The sequence below is a fragment of the Balearica regulorum genome, chromosome 4 (assembly GCF_011004875.1).
Source record: "Balearica regulorum gibbericeps isolate bBalReg1 chromosome 4, bBalReg1.pri, whole genome shotgun sequence".
Classification (NCBI taxonomy): Eukaryota; Metazoa; Chordata; class Aves; order Gruiformes; family Gruidae; genus Balearica; species Balearica regulorum.
Genome location: NC_046187.1, coordinates 6,483,040 through 6,503,997, shown reverse-complemented (window position 1 = coordinate 6,503,997; position 20,958 = coordinate 6,483,040). Strand labels below are relative to the sequence as shown.

General features: G+C 37.2%; 1 protein-coding gene and 1 long non-coding RNA gene across 4 annotated transcripts in view; both read right to left on the bottom strand.

Moving 5' to 3' along the window:
• Window positions 1-6,839, bottom strand: part of LOC142601649 (uncharacterized) — a 59,501-nt gene extending 52,662 nt beyond the window's left edge. For all 3 annotated transcript variants that reach the window (XR_012835187.1, XR_012835185.1, XR_012835186.1), the window contains exon 1: window positions 6,781-6,839. This is a non-coding gene — a long non-coding RNA (uncharacterized LOC142601649). The remainder of the gene's footprint in view (window positions 1-6,780) is intronic.
• A 3,485-nt stretch (window positions 6,840-10,324) lies between these two features.
• ADAD1 (adenosine deaminase domain containing 1) lies at window positions 10,325-20,787 on the bottom strand. Its single transcript, XM_010307333.2, has 11 exons — window positions 20,601-20,787; window positions 18,973-19,149; window positions 18,398-18,565; window positions 17,789-17,857; window positions 17,137-17,262; window positions 16,078-16,201; window positions 15,696-15,866; window positions 13,787-14,013; window positions 12,142-12,379; window positions 11,511-11,643; window positions 10,325-10,438 (listed from the first exon to the last, which is right to left on the bottom strand). The coding sequence occupies exons 1-11, from the start codon at window positions 20,785-20,787 to the stop codon at window positions 10,325-10,327; spliced, it is 1,734 nt and encodes a 577-aa protein (XP_010305635.1).
• Window positions 20,788-20,958: the final 171 nt, after the last annotated feature.

The window sequence follows — 20,958 nt, the reverse complement described above, 5'->3', positions numbered from 1 at the left end:
CAACGTTCTGCCTTCGTCCCTGTAGATTCAACTTCTTTCTACAACTTGCGGTCAGATTTCTACTACACGTGGTCTTGCACGTACACAGTGAAGACAGAAAAACCTGTACGAGCAATCTAACTGGTTTGGGATCTCCTTAGCTAGCACAGTGAAGATTAAAACTTTTAAGCAGGATAGACTCCCAACACTTAAGGTATAATGCCAACATTAAGTTGTGTGTTAACATTCATCAAGTTTGTGATGTTTCTGGGTTTATCAATACACTCCAAGCCATTTCCCCGTCACCTGGTACATCCAACAAAAATGGTAAAAACAAGATCTGTTGTTGTCTCCCGTTGGACCACAAAGCCTGCAGCAAAAGATTACAGGAAAATTAATCAAACTCGTGTGCACAATTCATTAAATTCTGCATATTCAGATTCCACCCCCCCACCTTGAAATGCAAGCCTCTTTTATTCTTTGAAAACAATTAACAGGGAAAGATCCAATTCCAAGTACACTTAGACTACAACTAAAATCAGAATTTTGCATGCTATGGCCTATAAAAGGACTTCAGAAGAAAGTGTTCTTAAAAGCCCTATGGTTAGAGATGCATGGGAGCTAGTTACTTAAACAGTGTTAGTTCTTTAGCAGACCTATCTGTAAACTTGCCAAAAAATTTGACAGAATGCTCAGGTTTGGGGTTTTTTTAAAGTTCTCCATGACTTGCAAAAGAAAACAGTAGAGTGCTGGGAAAATAAAATCCTAACTCAGTGCTCACTGTGTTGTATTTTAAGCACTGCTGCAAAAAAAATCCCAACACTCCAGCACAGAGGAAGTGCTTGAGGCAACCTCTAATCTAAACTGCTAAAAACTACTGCAGAAAGGCATCAGATTCAGAATCTCAAATTCAGTCCTTCCAAGTGTATTTCCATGGAATATTTTATAAAAAAAGACAGAAACATCTGTAATTTTATAGACCTGACATAGGAAAGACTGAATAGTGTTGAAAACAGTAAGCAATAATTACAAACAAAAATATGTCTTGTGCTCACTGTTGAGGTATTTAATACCTCCTACAGTCAAAACACATTAACTTAAACCGAATAACTAAAAACCTTGAATAAAAATGACCTAACTTCTTAAGGACCCAGGAGAAAAGCAGCATAAGGACCCAGTGCTCAGCAGCTCACCTCTGCAGTCATAAATCCTGTTTGAAAATGGTTACTATCAAGAATAAATACAAGAGACAAAAGATAGAGTGGCAGAAAAGGTTTCAAACTACACAAATACTACATATTGCAAGCTACAATAGCTACTAGGATTTCTGTATGGCCATACATATTAAATGTTTGCACTTATTTCAAAACCAGGAAATTAAGACCAAGATCTCCAGGAGCTGGGATTAATTAATACCAGTTTTAATGGTTAGTGGACAAACAGACACTAATAAAAAGAATTACAGTAAGTGGACTGTATTTAATCCAAGCAAAAACATATTCTAACCAACTTTGAACATATCCACTCCCCCCCCAGATTACACGATCAGCACGCGTGAAGTAGGTTTTCGAATGCAGTTTTATATGCAATGCCTGGTGAAGTAGTTACCCACCCAGCCTTGCTCATCCTGAACACTACTAAACTGCAAACCACAGTAGCGTGCAAACCCAGAATTTATCCCACACAGCTTCAGCAGCTAAACTCACTGAGCAAAAGAACCATGTTTCACATAATGTTAGAAACTTCTGGGCAGTAAGGGGGAGTGTTTGGCTCAGAACTACACTCAAAATGAAGAAAACTATGAATTTTAAATGCTGCACATAGCATTCCAAAGATATCAGCCCTCAGACCCCTGAACCAGAAAAGAAAAACAATTCAGCAAGATTATGCAAAAGTTCAGTGTCAAATGACTGCTTACTCTCAACTTCAGTACTGTGATACATAGCACAAAATGCAGTGGGTTAGGTATCAGTTAAGTAAATCTGTAAATATTTCAGTAAGCAGTGTATTTTCATTATAAGCTGGAAAAAAGTGAAAGGTGCACACAAAGGAAAAAGAACAGCGTTAAGATATACAATAATAGAAAAATAGTTTAGCATCTCCAAAGAATCCTGATGGAGTTTTTTTCATAAACATTTTAAATTTGATCGTAGAAGGACTGACTTATGCACCTCAGCTTACACTAACTGTCTTTGCAAAAGATGACAGGTAAAACCACCTTCAGACAGGAAGCCAACTTTCTTCCTGTTGTTTAATCAACAATTACTAAATTGAGAATGCGTCTTTCTTCTTCACTTAAATAATGCCACAGGATTTGTGGAAGGATAAATACACAGAGAGAAACAAAGTGGTTAAATTATACATCTTTAGAACATTTTGTGGAGCAGTAGTATATTCTATGGGGGAGTGGGACAGCGCATGAGGGAAAAAGTGTTTCATGCAGAAAGCACAGAGAGAGAGACTGCCAAAAGCGAGTGTGGGCTTCTCTTACACCAGTGAATGTAGGTAAAATCCCTCTTGCTTTATAAAAATTCCAAAGTGTCATCAGAGGAGGAAAAGAAAAATAATGATTCTTACCATACAGGTAGAACACATGAAAAAATGTGTAATAAAATCTCTTTTACACGACGCCCCCATCTTTTTCCCCCCCAGAAAGAAGAGTATAAATACACTAAACAGCTTAATGACAACTTATCAGCTCTCATCATATATCACAACTCAAATACTAGCATACAGATAATCAGAACACTGACATGATGTGCAAAGTACTGATCTTCAGCTATATTTCAGCAGTAATGCTTATGACTGCAGCTTATGGAGCACCTGTAGCATCAGAAAAAGAGATCCTTCTTAAAACTTTAATAAGAGATTTAAAATTCCTGGGAAAAAGCAAGGATGTAAGTGTTGATTTTCTTTTATTATAAGATCCTTTTCTATGTATCTTTTCTATCTATTTTTTTCTATGTATTTTTTCAGAAATATTAACTTTTTCTCCCCCTTCTCTACAGAAGATTCATCTTGACCTTTACACACCAAATGAGAAAGAGGTGAGTTTACATTTTCTGTTTTCAGAAGACTAAGATATTCTATTTTAAAATGATATATTACTGAGTTACACCAAAACAATTTGCTTATCAGAAGGGCAGATACAAGACAAATCTGAACAGTTTGAATTCAGTGTAAGGAGTGCAGTTTCTTAAAGATACTTCTGCTTCTGATTTGTATTCTCAAACATTAACAGGCTGATGCATAGTATCACCTCATTGTTCTGTGCAATATCTAACACGAAATGAATCCTCCCTATTCATCCTACTTAATAGACAGCTGAATTCACAGAAAAAAATGTTTTATGAATCATTTAAACATTGTATAAGATTTGCAGAAGGCAATACTGTTGTATTAACACTAACACAAGAACAATTTTGAGAATGAAACTAGATTTAGAAATAGAGTATCTATATGAAATATCTATATAAAATTGCCCATATTTTATCTGAAGTAGATGCAGAGCCTCTAGTAGGTTCTGTTTAAGAAGTTATAAGTCTTCTATATCCCACCAACGATGAAACTCAGTTATGCTCTACCTAGTTCTTTTCAGGAACAAAACTTTACCAAGCCATTCTGGATATATTAGCTATATATTAACATTTTATGGTATTTAGTTAATACCTAAGAGTACCACAAGAATACTATTATTGCGGTCGCTTCTTTCTAAAAAAATTGCGCATCAGAAAGCACAGAATTCTAAGTACAGCTTTACAAGAGACTATTCATCATTGACAGGCTGCTGGTCTGTACTACTCTTTAATTCAGCCTGCAAGTATACCAATGAACAAGTACATCAAGTTATTTAGTATTGGGAAGTAGCTAAAATCTTTACGTAAGTTATCTGTTAACTACTTTGAACCTCCAATTAAGTTTTTAATCCTGAAGAATTCTCACGTAACAGTAATTTTGTTTCAGTAAAGACTTAAAGCCAGATTCTGCAACCACTTCCTTATCTGAGTCATTTTTCTCATCGCTGGCAACATCAAGACATAACTACCTCAGAGCTCCAGTGCTTAAATGCAAATGTATGAGGCTGATTAGCAACATATTGTTACTGAGTGCCTGAAATAGCTTGTAAAAGTGATGCATAAAGTTATTTATCATACTCAAAAGCCAGATCAGATGCAGACATTAGACAGAGCAACCAAAGTGCTTTAACTGAAAATGGCTCTAAAAAGGCCACTGTAAAACTGACGGAGGCTTTGACTATTAACTCTTTTGCTAAGACATGATTTCCACATGACAACCAGGAGTAAGGCTCATTTTAGGAGCAACTACTACAGCTTTGTGTTCCCAAGAGATATTCCAACACTTTACAGTGTCCTGTAAAGACTACTCACTTTTCAAAAGCTACAACAATCTACCACAGAACTAAGACCAGGTGTAACATCTTACAATATGACTTTAAGTGGAACAAATGAACCATATGTTGCAGAAAACAACAGCCTAATTCCTCATATGTAGATAAAAACAATGGGTGATTGAGATTTGGGTTTTTTTTAAATTTAATCAATTGTCCTCAGGAAACAAGTTTTTTTAATAGATGTATATGTGTGTGTATATATATATATATAAAAAATGATTTTACTGCCCATTTTAGGAGTGCAGCTGGCGAACTCTACAATGTTACCTGGCAGAAATGGGCACCTTGGACAATGAAATTGAAGATGAGGATAATCGTGATAATCTTCGAAACATCAAAAAGAATCTCCAGAGTCTTATGGTAGGCAATCTTTTTACCCAGTTTAAATAAAAAATACTAAGAAAAAAAGTGTTTCAGCGTTAGTGAAAAACAATACTAGAATCAGCGTTTTTATGGCTGATGCATTATCATCTCTTGAGGATGCAGGATTTTATACAAAATTATCATAACATTAAACTATACAACAACATCTATTTGCATGATAATTCAATACAGTAAAAGAGATTTGAGCCCTACTAGTTATGCAAGTCAACATTAAAAAAAACCCCATTTATTATCTGTACTGAACCATGCAAGGCATCTTACGCTGACAAAAACTTGCTTTTAGGAACAAAACCATTATTTACACACGCAATGGCTTCAAAAACTGTGCCATAAATTTATGGCTGTAAAGGACCCAACAATGAATGTAGTACACCTTGATATGCTACATAAATTCCATGGCTAAGAGATCTTTATCATTTAAGAAATCCTCTTCAGGCTAAAAATTAAGATTTGCCTCTGCTGCAGTATTTATCCTAGAGAGCGAATGTGTTCAGCTTGTAGTATTTTTACCATTTACAAAAATCTCCTTTATAAGCAGCTGCTTCATCCTATCATCCCTTAACACTTGCCAACTGAAAAAAAGCCAATTCCCTGAAACATTACGGGTTCTTTTTGTTGAGGTATTATTGCTAAAACTAGCTGGCAAGAGAGCTATCACTAACAAACAAAAATATCTGTATTGCAGGACCTAACTCCCCTAGGAACTGGATGTAAGATCTGTGAAGCTAATGACAAGAAACAATTTCCTGCATTTCACCAAGAACTGAGCAACTTCCTGATGTCTATGCTAAAATAATCAGACAACCATTTTTATTTTTACTGCTACATTATTTATTTAAATATTTAATTATGACTAATTTATATATTTTGCCATGTGGCTTACTAGCTTGCTGTCCATTTTAGGACCACCATATGTTCTTAGTCTGGGTGATAAGACAGTCTGTTCTAAGATCACATTTGATCCTTTCTGTAAGCCCTACGGGCTCAAAATGTACTTTGGAAAACTAATTGGTTCTCACTTTGACAATAAACTTAGAGAGACAACTATTTATTGAAAAAAACTATTAAAAGTTACTTGTAGATGATATTTAATAAATTTCAGTAACATATAAAAATCATGTCTAGTCTTCTTTCTTAAACGATACTGTCTTTTTCACTGGTGACTTACTACTCTTTTTTTTTTTAAACACAATAAAAAACCCAAAAACCCCTTTACCAGTATACAAGCATACAGGTACCAGACTCAAAACAAGACATCTGCAGATAATCTTTTTAAAGCAACATAAAACACCAGTTTATGCTGGCATAATAGAAGTAGTAGTACCAAGTTGCTTCCCCCAAAAGAGAAATCCAAAACCCCAAACTTTTTTTGTGAGGTGTCCTACTTAGCTATATAGGCTTTCTGCTATTTTTTTTTTTGCAAGATAGATTTTTCTCGTTAGTGTCAGCAAAACACATAGTTTTCAAAAATCTTCAGAGACAGGGAAACATTATTAAAACAATAATGCACATGAAATAATAACTATGCAGGTAACTGAGGTACCAATGTCACAGAACACTTACACAGCCAACTCTTTCCACAAGAACTGACAAAAAAATTGATGATTAATGTCTAAATCCATGTGAACGTATATTGCCTTTAGTATTCACAAAAATATTCTGAGAAACCTCAGAAATGTGCTTACTTAAAATGAAGATGGAGTCAGTCATGTGACATTGCAAGTTTTATGCAGAACGAAACAACTAAGAGCAGCATCTTTTACAATCCAAACACCACCACTCAACGCTAACAAAGCAAGTTGTAATTGATGAAAGTAAGCCTACTACAACAGTTATCAGCCCATCGTTTAGTCTTTGATGTGTTTTGCTGGTGGGTGTGGTATGGAGTATTTCAAGTTATACTTAAAAACAGATTAACAATGGAAAAAACAGCAGTTTTCTTGAATGCTAAAAAGGTAAAATAGGCGTTATTGATAGCTTTCTGCCAAAACTGGGAAAATACTTACGGCGCTGGTATCTGTTGCTCTACCTCTGTTCCCACAGTGAAGGAGCACTCTGTCCCCACCCACAAGGACTGAGAAAAGCAAAATACTGTCAGTCATCCCGGCCACAAACAGATCAGCTCCACCCTCTTCTCAAATCAGATGCCATCCAAATGAGAGCCCGTAATAACGGCAATACCTACATACAGTATGACATAGAAGATAACAAAACAGGCGAGAAATTTATTCATAAAAATTCTGCCTGTGTCTGACAGACTTAAGTGGGAAGCTGGCCTAAGGGGGGGGGGGTGACTTGTACTCTAATGCTGAGTATTAGGGAGGGAATGGAAATAGAATTATAGTTCAATAGTAAAGACACACAGTGTATATGATTTAAGACTAGTAATAGATTTACAGTTGTAAAAACATGCTAAATAATGTAACCCAGTAATAGCGATGTGGCTTTAATTATCCATTATTGCACCAAGTTTTTTCACAATAAACGATACAGACTTCTGAGTAAGTTGCATCTAAAGCCTCTCATTTACAGCAGAAAGCTGCACCCTGAAGTAACAGCATCACACGTAATATGTGGCTTTGCTGACAAAGCATGTTCTAGCATCAGGCCACGTGTGTTTATCTGCATTGCTGCCCCAGCTCACATCAATCAGGAAGAGGGTACAGGAGCAGTTTTTATTGAACACAGTTCTGTTAATAAATGAGGCTTCTTTTATCATTTGCTTAAGCACGTGAAACCTCAACTCCGACGACTTGGTAAAATCTATCTTGAGGTCAATCCACACAGTTGGACATCCCACGTGGAATAACCAAGACCTTCAGTAAGTCCCTAAACAGTAAGCATTAAATAAGGTAGGAAGAGTCAAATACTTCAGAAACCAAGAAATGCTGGTAGAGAGATACTTACCCACGCATCTGTAAGGAAAGGTAGAAGCCACAGCTCACTAATTTCATAAACAAAACACATGTAGTATGAAAATATATACACGTCATTTTTTGGTCTTTTTGTCTGCACAAACTGCTTTGGAGTTGAGCTGCAATATTTTGAGACAGCTGCAGGTTTACAGTCGTGGAAAGCAGAGGCTTTGGCTATTCTGGCACTCGTTTTGGGCACTGCCACAGGACTTTTGTACAGTAGCCATGCTCTGCCGTGTTACCTCACGTAGATGTCACACGTCATATGTAGCATGTGACATCTATGTGACACGTGACATGCAACATGCATGGCACAGACAATGTGTGTGACAAATGTGATACATGACATGCATGTGATGTGTGACATGATCTGCGTGTGACATGTAATCTATGTGACTTATGTCAGATTTGACACATCAGATTCAACATATGGCTCATTACATGTACACCATATTTGACATCTATGTCACATGTACATGTGTATAGGTATAGCTGGTGTGTCTGTACACACGTGTATGTACATATAGAGAGAATAGGCACACATGTGCTCACCGATATATGCAGGTGTATAGATATTCTCACCAGTGACCTCCATGCTTCTCAAGCAGGGAAGGGAGAAGCTGAGCTCTCAACCAGAGGCTGTTGGTGCTGTTTGTGTTCACATACTTGTCTATGGTATGTGCAGCCAGCCATGTATGTATGCACGTACGTACGATGCGTATGTGCTCTGCGTGCATACCTGTCGGTAATACATCTTCAGCCTCATTACTGGAGCCACAGCATTCTTGCCTCTCTCAAGCTTGTAGAGCCATACATTTTGGAATTACTGAAGTAGCTGAGGAAAAGCCTGGATAGAACACGTACCTGCCTACATTTACTAGCTCAGTGTATTCTGCATATGCTGCTACTTAAGCAAAGAACACTCCAGATACAAGAACTGGATCCATGCTGTTGTCATCAACTCATTTCTCAAGGATACAGCTATCACATCTTTTGCACAACAAAACCTCTCTCCTCTTAAGAAGGAACCTAAGTTTCACAGATGTTTTGGTTTGCTGTTCAATTAATAAAATAGCTGAAGTACACAAAAAAAAAGCTCAATTACTTGTACATATTTAAGGCTTCTAGCTTAACTGCAGAAAACTCCTTGGTGATGATGCCTCTGCAAAAGTCTAAGTCCATACAGAAAAATGGTTCAGAAGTGTACAAAACGCTAACGCATTGTCAAGGAAATTTATTGAAGTTTTAATACCCTGAAAAAAAGCAATGCTCTAGCCTGGAACGTGTCGGCCATTCTCAAGCATTCTTAGAAAGGAAACATTACATGGAACGAGTATTATGTAGACCACGTGCCACAAAAAAAAAACAACAAAACACCACCACATCACCCCTCAAGTTAAAAGACAGCAACAGAAAACAAAATAGCAGAAAAGCAAAAAAAGTCAAGGGCAGGGTGGTAACAAGTCAGTGACTTTCAACAACTTGAAAATCAACATTAAGAACATCCCCAGTGAAGACTCCACATACTAGTTAGAAAAATGGATTAAGGGGAAAAAAATACCAAAGAAGAAGAAACACGACTAAAGCACTGAACTATTACTGATGTATGAAAAAACTAAGGAACAGCTTCCCACGCTTGTACGATATACAAAAAGCAAGTAACATAATGAAGGTGTACTTAAATACACTAATATTTCACACCACCACACAAAAACCAAGTGTGGTGCTTAACAACATCCCTTTAAACACTGTCATAATGTTACCATATTCTTACCATAACTCACAAAGAAGCAACTTCCCTCTCAAAAGGCAACGTTTTTCAGATTATTATGTACACAGCCAATATGGCGAGGTCTTGTCAGTATAGTGATAAAAGTAGTCTGTGGGTGGAGGAGTCCAACTACAAGCACCAACATCTGATGGTTTTGGGGGCAGCCCACGGAAGTTGGAAGAAACCTTGTTTCTGGTGACTTCTGCACTACATCACACGATTTTGTTCTTTACAGCTTTGACACCTTTAAAATGCTTTAAATCCGCTACCAAAAATAGTGATTGCCACAAAACAGCTTGGTAATTTAAGGTTTCATACTTGGGAGTACACAGATTATTTTTAAACCCTTCTACCACAAATAATATACTGTAAACTACAAGCCACTTGGCAAATCCATCCTAAAGAAGTCTGGAAAAGACTAGCAAAGGATGCCTACAGATAAAGCATAGATTGCAAATTTTTGTTTCCAAAAGTGATTCTCACATTGGTATGCTTTTTTTTCCCTTCTTTAAAGAAATCCAACTTCTACTGATTTTTTTCTTCTTTCTTACAGGCAGTTGTGAATAAGAAGAAAATAATACACAGCAATCCTGAAGCAGGAAAGAACCACGCTAATAACTCCATGGGGTGAGGGAGCAGAATTGAGGTGGTGTGGGGGGCCAAACCAAAACACATTTGCAAAACTGTCAGATACTCCTGAGAAAACATCAACTTTTGGAAGTTAACCCATTAACAGATGGGTTAATAATTACATTTAAATTGACAAGCAGCTCTGGACCTTACAATTAAACATTTTACTAATCAGAATTACATTTTACTGAAAGAAACTATCCAAACTGACTTCACATACAATCCGCCTCCCCGTCAGTCACTGAACTGCTCGATATGTGAAGACTTCATAATCCAAGATCCATAACTATGTTGCTCTAAGTAGCTTTGCAGCAAGTTTTTAGCTTCTTGGTACAATTCAGATTGAATCTAAAAAGAGAAAAAGAAAGATCCTGAAAGATGTCAAGAACGATGGTTAGAGATCTGTGGTCTTTACCACCAGCATGTAACATGCACAAGCACAAACCTTGTAGAAAATAATACCTACAAATCGTACAGTTCCCTCAGTTGCTGACAGTGAGAGAAGTGCTACAGATTCTAAAAACATACTCTTTATATGTTTGGGCATTTATTGGGATGGGAGAATTGTTCTGTTAAACATTATTTTTATCAGCATCTGTTCAGTTCCAATAGTATCTTTACATTGAAAATAAACATTCACCATCATTCAACGCAAATCTAAACACAGGGTTAACAGTCAATTAGCAAGTCTATTTTACAGCAGTTTTTGAATCATTTAAAAAAATGATCTCTTGCATGTTCTGACAGGAGGAGAAAAAAGACAGATACTTTACAAAAGCCAAGTTTCACATAACAATTTTGGAAATAAAATATATCCCTTGAACCACCAAGAGGAAAAATGTGGAAGAGTACAGAGAAATAAGATGAGCATATTTCCAAGTATGGACAAAAGTGTGTTTACAGCAATTAAGAATCACAGTAGCTCCATTAAGTAATTCTCTGTATTTTTATACCACAAAGGGGAGTCTGAGACCTAATGCTGTCTCCCAATGAACAATTCCTACTTTCCAACTCCTCTGTGACCTAAGAATCCTCCCTGAAGAGTACACTGTGGTAGAAAAGTATCTACATATGTATGAAACAAATATAAAAATTACGATTGAAAATTAACAACCCCCCTCACCTTTTTAATATAAAACTATCTTATGTGAGGAAAAGGGCCACCAGCCTCCATATGCGGAGACAAAACATGGCAGTTTTCAATGAGAATGCTGTTTTCAACTCAAATTAATCTACTGAATTAATCTGGAAACAAATCTCAGACATTCTCAAGCAAAGATTATAAGTAATAAAGGAGATCCAGCTGTTCAGGTGAAGTCTTCAGCAAAACAGAAAGTCACACCTGACTATCACACCAGCTTTGAGAGCGGCCATTAATTAAGAGACTCCTTACCAAAACTTCAGCCCTGTACCAGCTTACCTTAGCTTCATGGTACGTTGCAATTTGAAGCAAATCATTCCGTTCTGCTTCCTTAGCAAGTAATCTGAAACGACTGAACATCGCCGCCTTGCAAAGGCGACTTGCCATGTAAGTGCCACTTTTGAATGGTGAACTAGTCAAAATGCAAAAAGAATAATAAAACTCAATAACAAATACATTACAGGTATATTGCTTTGATCATTATAGGATTTTTTTCCTCCCCTCTAATGCTTTGTGAATACGATCAGCTGATTCTACTTCCACTTTCAATAAGCAAAGCTAATGCAAATCAGCAGCTGTGAGAATTTACACAAGTCAACCAAAATTGGTTTTCAAACCAGAATTCATCTGAACTAGGCTGCTAATTGGTTTTACATAAGCATTCACTACAACAATAGAAAAAAAAAATCTCAAAGAATCATTTCATAACTTGGCATCTCACTGTAAAGTTGTAAGACCTCTAAAACTACATCTAATCCTAGGATGCATTTACCTAACACAGGAGAGAATCTCTCTCATTTGGACAATACTGTGGCCTCCATGCATAGCTTAAAAAAAGAATACTCCAATGAACCAGCACAAAACAATAAGGCTAACAATTATTTCAAACATAATGAAGAAAAATTCTAACCTTTCGGTGGTTTTTCCATTTAACCCATCCACAACCTCCAGTGATGCATCTGACAATGACCAATTCAAACTAAGAGACCTCTGTTTAAAGTCTGGTTGAATAGGGTGTGCAGCATTCACCAAGTAAGTATGAGATCTGTTGACCAGATAAGGCATGGGAAGCTTTGAAGTAAGTGCATCATCAACACGTTGTTTTATAGCTATTTCTAGCCCTCTTGTATCCTTGCAATTTCCATTTCCTATTAAACAAAACAAGATCAGTCCATGTAAGTACATCAAATTAAAAAAAAAAAAAAGTAAGAATGCACATGTTTCCATCAATATACATTATATTCTTTTTTCTACACAAAATTCATGTTTGGAAAAATCAGTTCCGATATTCAGTTTGCAGAACAAAAACGATTTCACAGTTTCTTCTCCAGAGGCATCATTATTTTTATTGGATGCCTTCTTTTTGGAACAACTATTCTTCATCAACTCTTTACATTCCTTGCAGAACACACCATTAAAATAGAAGCTGCAACACAAAGTTTGATATTCTAGATTAGAAAATACACTAGGTAGTTTGCCCACATTACTCCATGTCTAACAGTATTTCTGACTGCCTACTAAACAAACATATTTTGTATATAGCATCTCAGTGAAGCGTCACAGAATTTCTATTACATAGAAGGGCAATATAGTATGGATTATTATATTTACTTTGCATACCACTTAAGTGGCATATTGGAAGTTTTTCTATCGCTTTTAAGTAAAAGTCTCCAAACTTCCTCAGAAGGAACAGGCAGGCATCCACCAATTCTTGCAAAATCTTTTGGATCACTTCAAAAACCTTATTCTGTGTCAGAAAAGGAAAAGCTGCTGCATCTTCAATGTCTGGGGAACCCAGACATTTGCGTACTAAGTCTCATAATACAAATACCGAGAGGAAGAAACACCTGACAACTTTCAGGATAATACCCCTTAATTTAATTCCATCACATAAAGGAAAGCTCCTGAAATGAGGTCTGATAATAGTATGGTCTTCCTGACTGCCACAAAATCCTGAGAATTCACTATCACCTCGGTAATCCCTATTCCTCAACAAAACTTCTATTAACCAATGCAAAGGCGGGGAGGGGGTAGGGAGGGAGGTGCAGACCACCGACAACACAAAACTGAACAAAGACTTTCTAACAGCGCTCGTAAGATACCCCAGAGTGAAACTGAGCATTTTCAGTTAAATACTGGCAGTTTTTCCACCACTGCTCAATTCTACAGCTAAGTGACTAACAATGTCACTTTAAAGTCATCATATTTGACTGAACAGTTAACACAGCATTTGTCACACTTGATACTTTCTGAATATCTAAAATTTAACTTGTTATAAAACAATGCTGAATTTTTTCTGTTACTCTAATACATAGTAAAGGAAGGGCAATCTGGCAAGCTAGAACAAACCCACAATTACAAAAAAGCAAGCCTGAGTTTTACATTAGGGCATTTCAAAGGTGAGTGAAAAAAAAAATAGACACTTAGTACCTTTTCAGAAAAATACTGTAATTCTTTAAAGAACCACCTTGGTTTAGTTCATTTTTTACAAAATGTAATCAAACTGTAACATGAAAACATACAAATAACCCCACTGAAATTTGCATTATGCTTACCTACAAGAATACTGTTGATATACACTGGCTCAATGAAGTGACTCAGCAATGCTCCCTGAATACCGACCACTTCCCATTTGGTTAATTTGTCACTAGCTGACATACTGCTCGCTCTCACAGTTTTAGGCGGACAACAAACAGTTAAGTAAATCTTGCCTTCTATAGCAACATGGAGACTCAGTTCTTCATTAGTTTCATAAGCAGATATAGATTGTGGATTGAGATGTCTAAAGTAAGACAAGAAAATAAATTTCAGAGATTATTGTAAAGTGGTATCTAATACTATTTCTCAGAAAACAATTATCAATAGATCTGGGCCTTATATTATGTTCAGTATTTGTACATTTTAGAAATCCCACATTCAGCTGCTAAAGTGACTAGAATATTGAAATCAGTATTTAAACTAAAAAATAGTACTTCAACCTAATCTTAGCCATCAGTTGTGCAAACATTAAAAAAGATCAGCATATCCTGAAAACAAGCGATCACTTGGTGTCTACTTACAACATAACAGAAGTTATTTGGAGGCTGTTCATCTTGTGAAAAAGCAGCTGTGAGGTTGTTAATCTCCTTTAAAACATAACTTACACTGCAATTCTTCAAAATATTTACAACAAGCAGACGCAACACATTAGGGAGACAAAACAGTGATTATTCTGAAGCAAAACATAGTCTTTCCCCTTAACTAAAGAGGAATAAGAAATCAAAGCCTGAAGTTTTGAGCTAAATCTCTACCATTTTATCATAACTCACAATGTTATGATCAAAGGCGCTTTTGCTTTACCACATTATTATAAAGCAATCATTTAATTTTGGCTTAAGTAACATACTACCAAGTGGCCACATGTTGCTACACAATGGATTACTTGCAAGTAGTTCCCTTCTAAAAACTATCTTTAAACAAATCTATACGTAAGAAAATCTGCTGCATTAGAAGAAAATACTGCCCAAAGTTTGTCTCAAGGTAGTACACGCCAGAATGGACAAAAAGCAAGAGAAAAAGCGCTGAATCTGTGATCCATCAACTGCTATAGAGTAGCTTACAAACTGCATCCAATCTCATCAACCATCTCCTTGTAAGAGCAGGCTGTGACACTAAAAGTAATCTAAAACCTCCCGCAATTCTAACAGGAGGTGCTGCCCCAGTCAGCACAACTTGCAATGAACTCGTTGTGACTTCCAGTTCACAAGTCTGCCTTCCCAACACCTCAAATACAGTAGGAAAGGAGCTGGCTGTCTTGTACGTATGAAAAAGTTATGACTGTACGACTTTCAGGGACATTATTCCACTGCACCACTGTAAGAGACACAAAATAACATTGTTCATAACAACTTGGTAAACCAGTGATGGCTGCTGATAAATGTCAAAACTATGAAAAAAACACCAAAACATTTTCAGAAATTTAACGAACATTAGAAGTGTGAAGATAAGCATAGGAGTATATTTGTCCCATCAAGTTTCTCTCATTACCTTTTTTCTACAAAGCAGCACAAGAGCCTACTGTTTCAACACAAGGCTTTTTATACTCTACTCCTGTGGTGCAAAGGATGACAGTAAGTCACACCTCATCCACTTGCTCAATAGTTAAATTAATGATTTATTAGTATTTTAATAGTATCTTGGGAGGGGAGTTAACAGGTAAGTGGGTATCTGTAATAAACAAAGCATCATCCTGAAGCTATAACCTATGTAAAAGCTTTTTTGTATCATCATGTTGAGCTGTATCTCATACACTTATCACTACCACCCTGTACATTAATGCTAAAAAAGTGAAAAAAATTTCAGAATAGCTCCCCTATTATCTTAGAAACGTGTAATGATGCATATTTTCCACACTTACAAGGTGTTTGTCACTGCAAATGAATTAATCTTCCACTACAATGTCTCTGTAAATACCAAGGTACTTACACCTGTGATTTTAACTGAGCAGTTCCTTTTGGAAGCTGATTCATGTAGAGAAAGATAGTTGTGTTTTGCTTTAGGGTAAGCAGCTTTGAGCCTGGTGCTGTGCAAAATATGGATTTCTCCGTCCTTGCTGGATTTTCATTGTAGAAGAGCAAAAGATGTCTATAAAAATATCTAAAAGAAAGCATTAGGTAACAGTAAACGTGAAAAACCACTACTTTTTTTACAAATACAGGGATGGTCACATTTAATTCACATGATTTGAAAATAATCCAGAAGGTATGAACTACAATATGCAAGTGCACTTATATATGCATTTGCAAAAGTAAAACTGAGAAGCACTAGCAGCAAGAGAACTGGTAACTATTTGCACACGCATTCTCACCTAAGTAGAGACCGTCTTGCAGTAACAATGGCATGGCTGTCATGCAACACTCTTCCACATGGTTGAAAGCACTGACCGTAATTACATTCTCCTGTTCCTAGAGCTACAACTTCATGCTGTCCACCTAAAAAGAAAACATTTATTTTTATGTGATTGTGGTGGGTTAACCTTTTCTGGCTACCAGGGGCCCACCAAGCTTCTCTCTCACACCCCCTGTCCCCCAGCAGATTGGACTCCATGATCTCAAAGGTCTTTTTGAACCTACATGATTCTATGAAAAAATAAAACAAAAAAGCTCATAGGTCAAGATAAGGACAGGGAGATGGCTTGCCATTTACCATCATGTGCAAGGTAAATTAATCTTCTCCAAATCGAGTCTCATTTATTGCCAGTTAGAGTAGGATAGTGAGAAACAAACCCAAAAGTAAAACCACCTTCCCCCTATCTCCCCTTCCTCCCAGGCTCAGCTTCACTCCTGACTCTTCTACCTGCTCTCCTCCCTGCCTGCGTGGCACAAGGGTATCGGGAAGCATCAGTTCCTAACACTTTGTCTGTGCTGCTCCCTTCCCCTGCTCCAACACAGGGTCCCTCTCACAGGACACAGTGCTTCAGGAACCACTCCAACCTGGGTCATTCCCACGGGCTGCAGTTCTTCACGAACTGCTCCAGCGTGGGTCCTTTCCAGAGAGCGCAGCCCTCCAGGAACAGACTGCTCCGGTGTAGGTGCCCCACGGGGTAACAGGTCCTGCTAGAAAACCTGCTCGAGCGTGGGCTCCTCCATGGGCTGCAGCTTCCTTCAGGGCATATCCACCTGCTCTGGCCTGTACAGCCTTACTCCTCTTTGAGACAGCACAAGGAAACGCTTATGCAGGTCTTGAATATTTGCATGACTACAGCATAATTACGCACATGACAAAGCCATCAGAATAGAGTATGTCACAGGAGGAGAGCTACCCTTCACATTTATTTACCAGATGAGAAATGTGTTAATCACGGCTCTCAGAACACAAACAGCCTAGCTTTTCCACACCCCAATACTCACGCTCAAAACAGACTTGCCTTTTTCAATGATGAAGGCAGCCAGGGAACTGCCACAACTTTGGTACTCAGGATGTTTGGTAGTCAGGCTGTTAAATAGTTCTTCAAGTGTCTGTGAAAGTTTTTCATATATAAATTGTCTTCCTTCTAAATAAAACAATAAAAGCCAGCAAGACACAAATTTGCAGGGGAGAGAAAAAACAGACACGATCAACCATTTGTCAAATTATAAATCTAAACACATGATAAAAGCACTACTATCAACACACACTTCTGGGATTCTGAAGATTATCAGGATGGAAATGAATAAAGGATAAGAATACCTAACACTTTATGCTTTTATTGTTCATGATAATAAATCAGGGATATGGATTAAGTTTGACCACCTACTGCACACAGTATTTCAAGTAAGGACAGAAATACTGTTTCTATTTCTGTCACCAATTCACCACTTAAATTCAAGCAATTTACTGAAGCTGTGTCCATCTACTTCAATGACAGTAATTCTTACAGCATTCTTCAGAGAGATGTTTAAAGTAACAGTAACTTCACAGAGATCACTAAATGTATTAAAAGAAGAATTTTAAAAAAAAAAAAAGAAAAAATAATTTTAAAAGAGCAAGCATTTGCTAGGTAATTTGAATCAATAGAGAAAAACAAGACTATTCCTTACCAAAACAGATCCTTGAAACACGAACAGAGTTTGCTGGAGTTTGAGGCTCAGCAGCAGTACAGAGAGGATCTAAGAATTTAACAAAATTTCAAACTGGGATGGACATTCCAAATTTCAAAACATGGTTCTCACATTATTTCCAGCAAGTTAAAAGTTTCTAATTCTCTAAAAATTTTCTTTTCTGATGTTTAAGTCCTGGTAAGCATTTAGGCAGCAACCCTTAAAAGATAAGTGTTAGGGTAACTGAATTCTTTTGCAAGTAGTAACTCAGTGTTGAAGCCTTTTAATCATAAAAATTCAAAACCCTTTAGGATCAACTTCATATTGCTGTTACCTAATGAGTGGCAAATCAAGTGCAACAGCAACAAATACATTAATTCCTTCAGCATTCTCCACTCTCTGCTACAAAATGATGCAACTCCTGATACACAAAAGACAAAGGAAAAAACCAGTTTCAGAATCATAGGACAAATAACTCTGCCCAAAGGATTCAAGAAAACCAACTGAGGCCCTGCTACAGAAATATTTCATAAAACTACAGAGATTTTGCATAGGAAACCTTTAAGCCAAGCTTTTCAAGTTCTGATTAGGTGCTGCTAGAATATTTACCTGACTTTTCAGAAGCCTTTGCCCCTGTATGCACCAAGTTAAGTAGCTCATCGAGAGCCAGTTTAGCTGCATTTAATTTTGATTCCTTCTTGTTTTTTCCCAGTCCAGTCTTGTAGCAAACACCATCTACCACAGCACAAAAGGCAAAATAAGGCCTTATGATATTGCCTTTAAAGGAGAGAAAAAAGACACAATTAATGAAAATATTATCCATAGCTTTATGTGCTTATATTCATTCCAAGGACAAGACAAAAAGACAATTTTAGTAAAATGCAACTCTAACCTTTCACCTTCACAAGAATTTTGGTGACTTTCACTTTATGCATTTTTCACAAAGTTCTGGTAGCAGCCAGAATTTCATACAATTCATCTGATCAAATTCTGTAGTAATGAATTACGAGACAGCTGTGTAGACAATAAAAGGGCAGCCAAAAAGCAACATATGTGGAGGGTGGTGCAACCAACAGTAAAAAAAAAAAAAAAAATTCATCTGTATTAATGCCATCAATACTAACTGCAGAAATTCAGATCCTCTCAAGGATAAGCAAATATTATTTTATTTAAGTAGTATTTACCTGCCACACTAGTTTCTTTCAATTCAAGTTGTACACGGTGCATTTGTGCAAACTGATGCAAGGCAGATACTGGGTTAACGACTCCTTGTTCATATTTTGCGATAAACTCCTCTAGCTCTTTCTTTGGAGGAAGTGCTGATAATGGGGGTGCACAGGCTGCTTTCAAAAGAAAAGGTTCTGAAACAAAATTAAGAAAAGAACTGAACACTCTCTGACCATTTAAATCTGTTTGCAATAAATGCTTTTTAGATGTTTCTTAGAAGAAAAAAAAAAGTAAAAACATTTACTCTAGAGGAATATTGCTTTGCACTGAATCCTACATTAACAATACCAGCAATTCTGAAATGGTGCATACCTCCTCTTTTAAAAGCATCAAAGCTTTTACTTCGAGTGCTAAATCCATTAACCTCTGAATACAGGATGATACTACATGTAAATGCAACATCTATTCCTCATCCCCTCCCTTGCAAACCAATGATCAAATGAAAGTTGCTCATGACAGATTCAAAACAATGGAGCATGTGGTTTTTCACACAGACCTATGAAGCAGTGGAACTCCCTGCTTTTATAACACACTATAAAAGTTTTAGCAACCACACGCATTATTCAAAAAGCAGGTAACTCATTCAAAGAAAAAGAAACCCACCCACAAAGAGCTGCTGAGTAGAGAGACAGCATCTCTGGCTGAGGTGGCCAGGACAAAACACGGGGAGAGCTACACTGCACACCCACCCTGACCCTGCAGGCCCCCCCCACGCCCATGGTTAACCACACATGGAACCAGGACAGTGGGTGGGTATTTCATCTGTCCTACCACAGAGCCCTTATGCTCTTCAGAGGGCAATACGAAGCAAGTTAAAGTCATAAGAGACTTCTATGAATTCTGAGAAACTAGTCCTGAGGCAAACCCATTTCTCAGTTTCATTCACAAGACAAACTCTTCCAAGGAGCACGCTGTATCTGGACAGTTGTCTTTGGCTTGGAGGACTCCTACAGAACAACCAATTAACGTTTCCTGCAGCATCTACTTCTGTGAAGGATGAGTGTGTTCTTTTAGATTTAAGAGACAAAAATGACATCTTTCTCCCTGTATCAACTCTGGGATGGATGGAATCTTTAGCTTCAGGGTTGCCATATACTCAAGCACAGTATCTCCCAGCCAAGAAAAACTACAACAGTTATCCCTAAGTTTCATAAATAGATGCCTTTACCTCAATACTACTCAAAGAGACAGAACCTGAAATACATCCTAGGACATCTGGAACTGCAGTTAAAACTTTTCTCTATGAAACTGACCTCTACGAAAATTCATGCAGCAGTACATATCCTATATTTTGGCAACCTCTACAGCACTTTTAATATATAATTTGGAATTTGTGACTATGAAACACTGCAGACTACATAGCCCACCCTACAACAAAGCTCTTCCTCTAACAAATTTCCTCTACGAAAGGACTAGGAAGAGGAACAAGTTCAAGCAAATAGTAAAAAACTCATTTAAGAAAACACAGCTGTAAGAAAAAATAGAAGGTTGCAACCTTTCAAAAGAGAAAATCATAAAGTTATTTTCACCAGCATTAACAGTGTATTTTAATAGCTAATCCCAGTGTATAAACTGAAAACAATACCTTGATTTTGTGCCACCTTTGGCACACTGCACCTCTCAGAGGGTGGAAGTTTTGGCCTTACAGTTGCAGGCTGAGAAAGCTTCTTTAAAGGCGTCTGCTTAAGAGCCCAAGCTGGTGAAGTCTTCTTTTGTATTGGGTCAAACCCAGGTATTCCAGCCCTCTGAAACCAGCCATTGCTGCTAGTCATTTTGGACCAACCTAAGTTGGATAGTAAAGTTACAAGATGTTAAAGGCATGCTGCAAACTCCCGATCTCTTAGTAAGAGCACTACAAATAATTCACACACTGCTTCCCTAAAGACTGGGGCAAAAGAACCAAGACCCAGCATCCTTCCAACCCTCCCTTTCCCAGCTGGCAC

Coding starts and splice junctions, on each gene's coding strand:
- ADAD1 (XM_010307333.2), bottom strand. CDS start 20,787: ATGACTAGCAGCAATGGCTGGTTTCAGAGGGCTGGAATACCTGGGTTT. Junction 18,566..18,972: donor GAAAGAAACTAGTGTGGCAG/GTAAATACTACT, acceptor TCTCCTTTAAAG/GCAATATCATAAGGCCTTAT. Junction 14,014..15,695: donor GCTCAGTTAAAATCACAGGT/GTAAGTACCTTG, acceptor GTCTTACTTTAG/ACATCTCAATCCACAATCTA.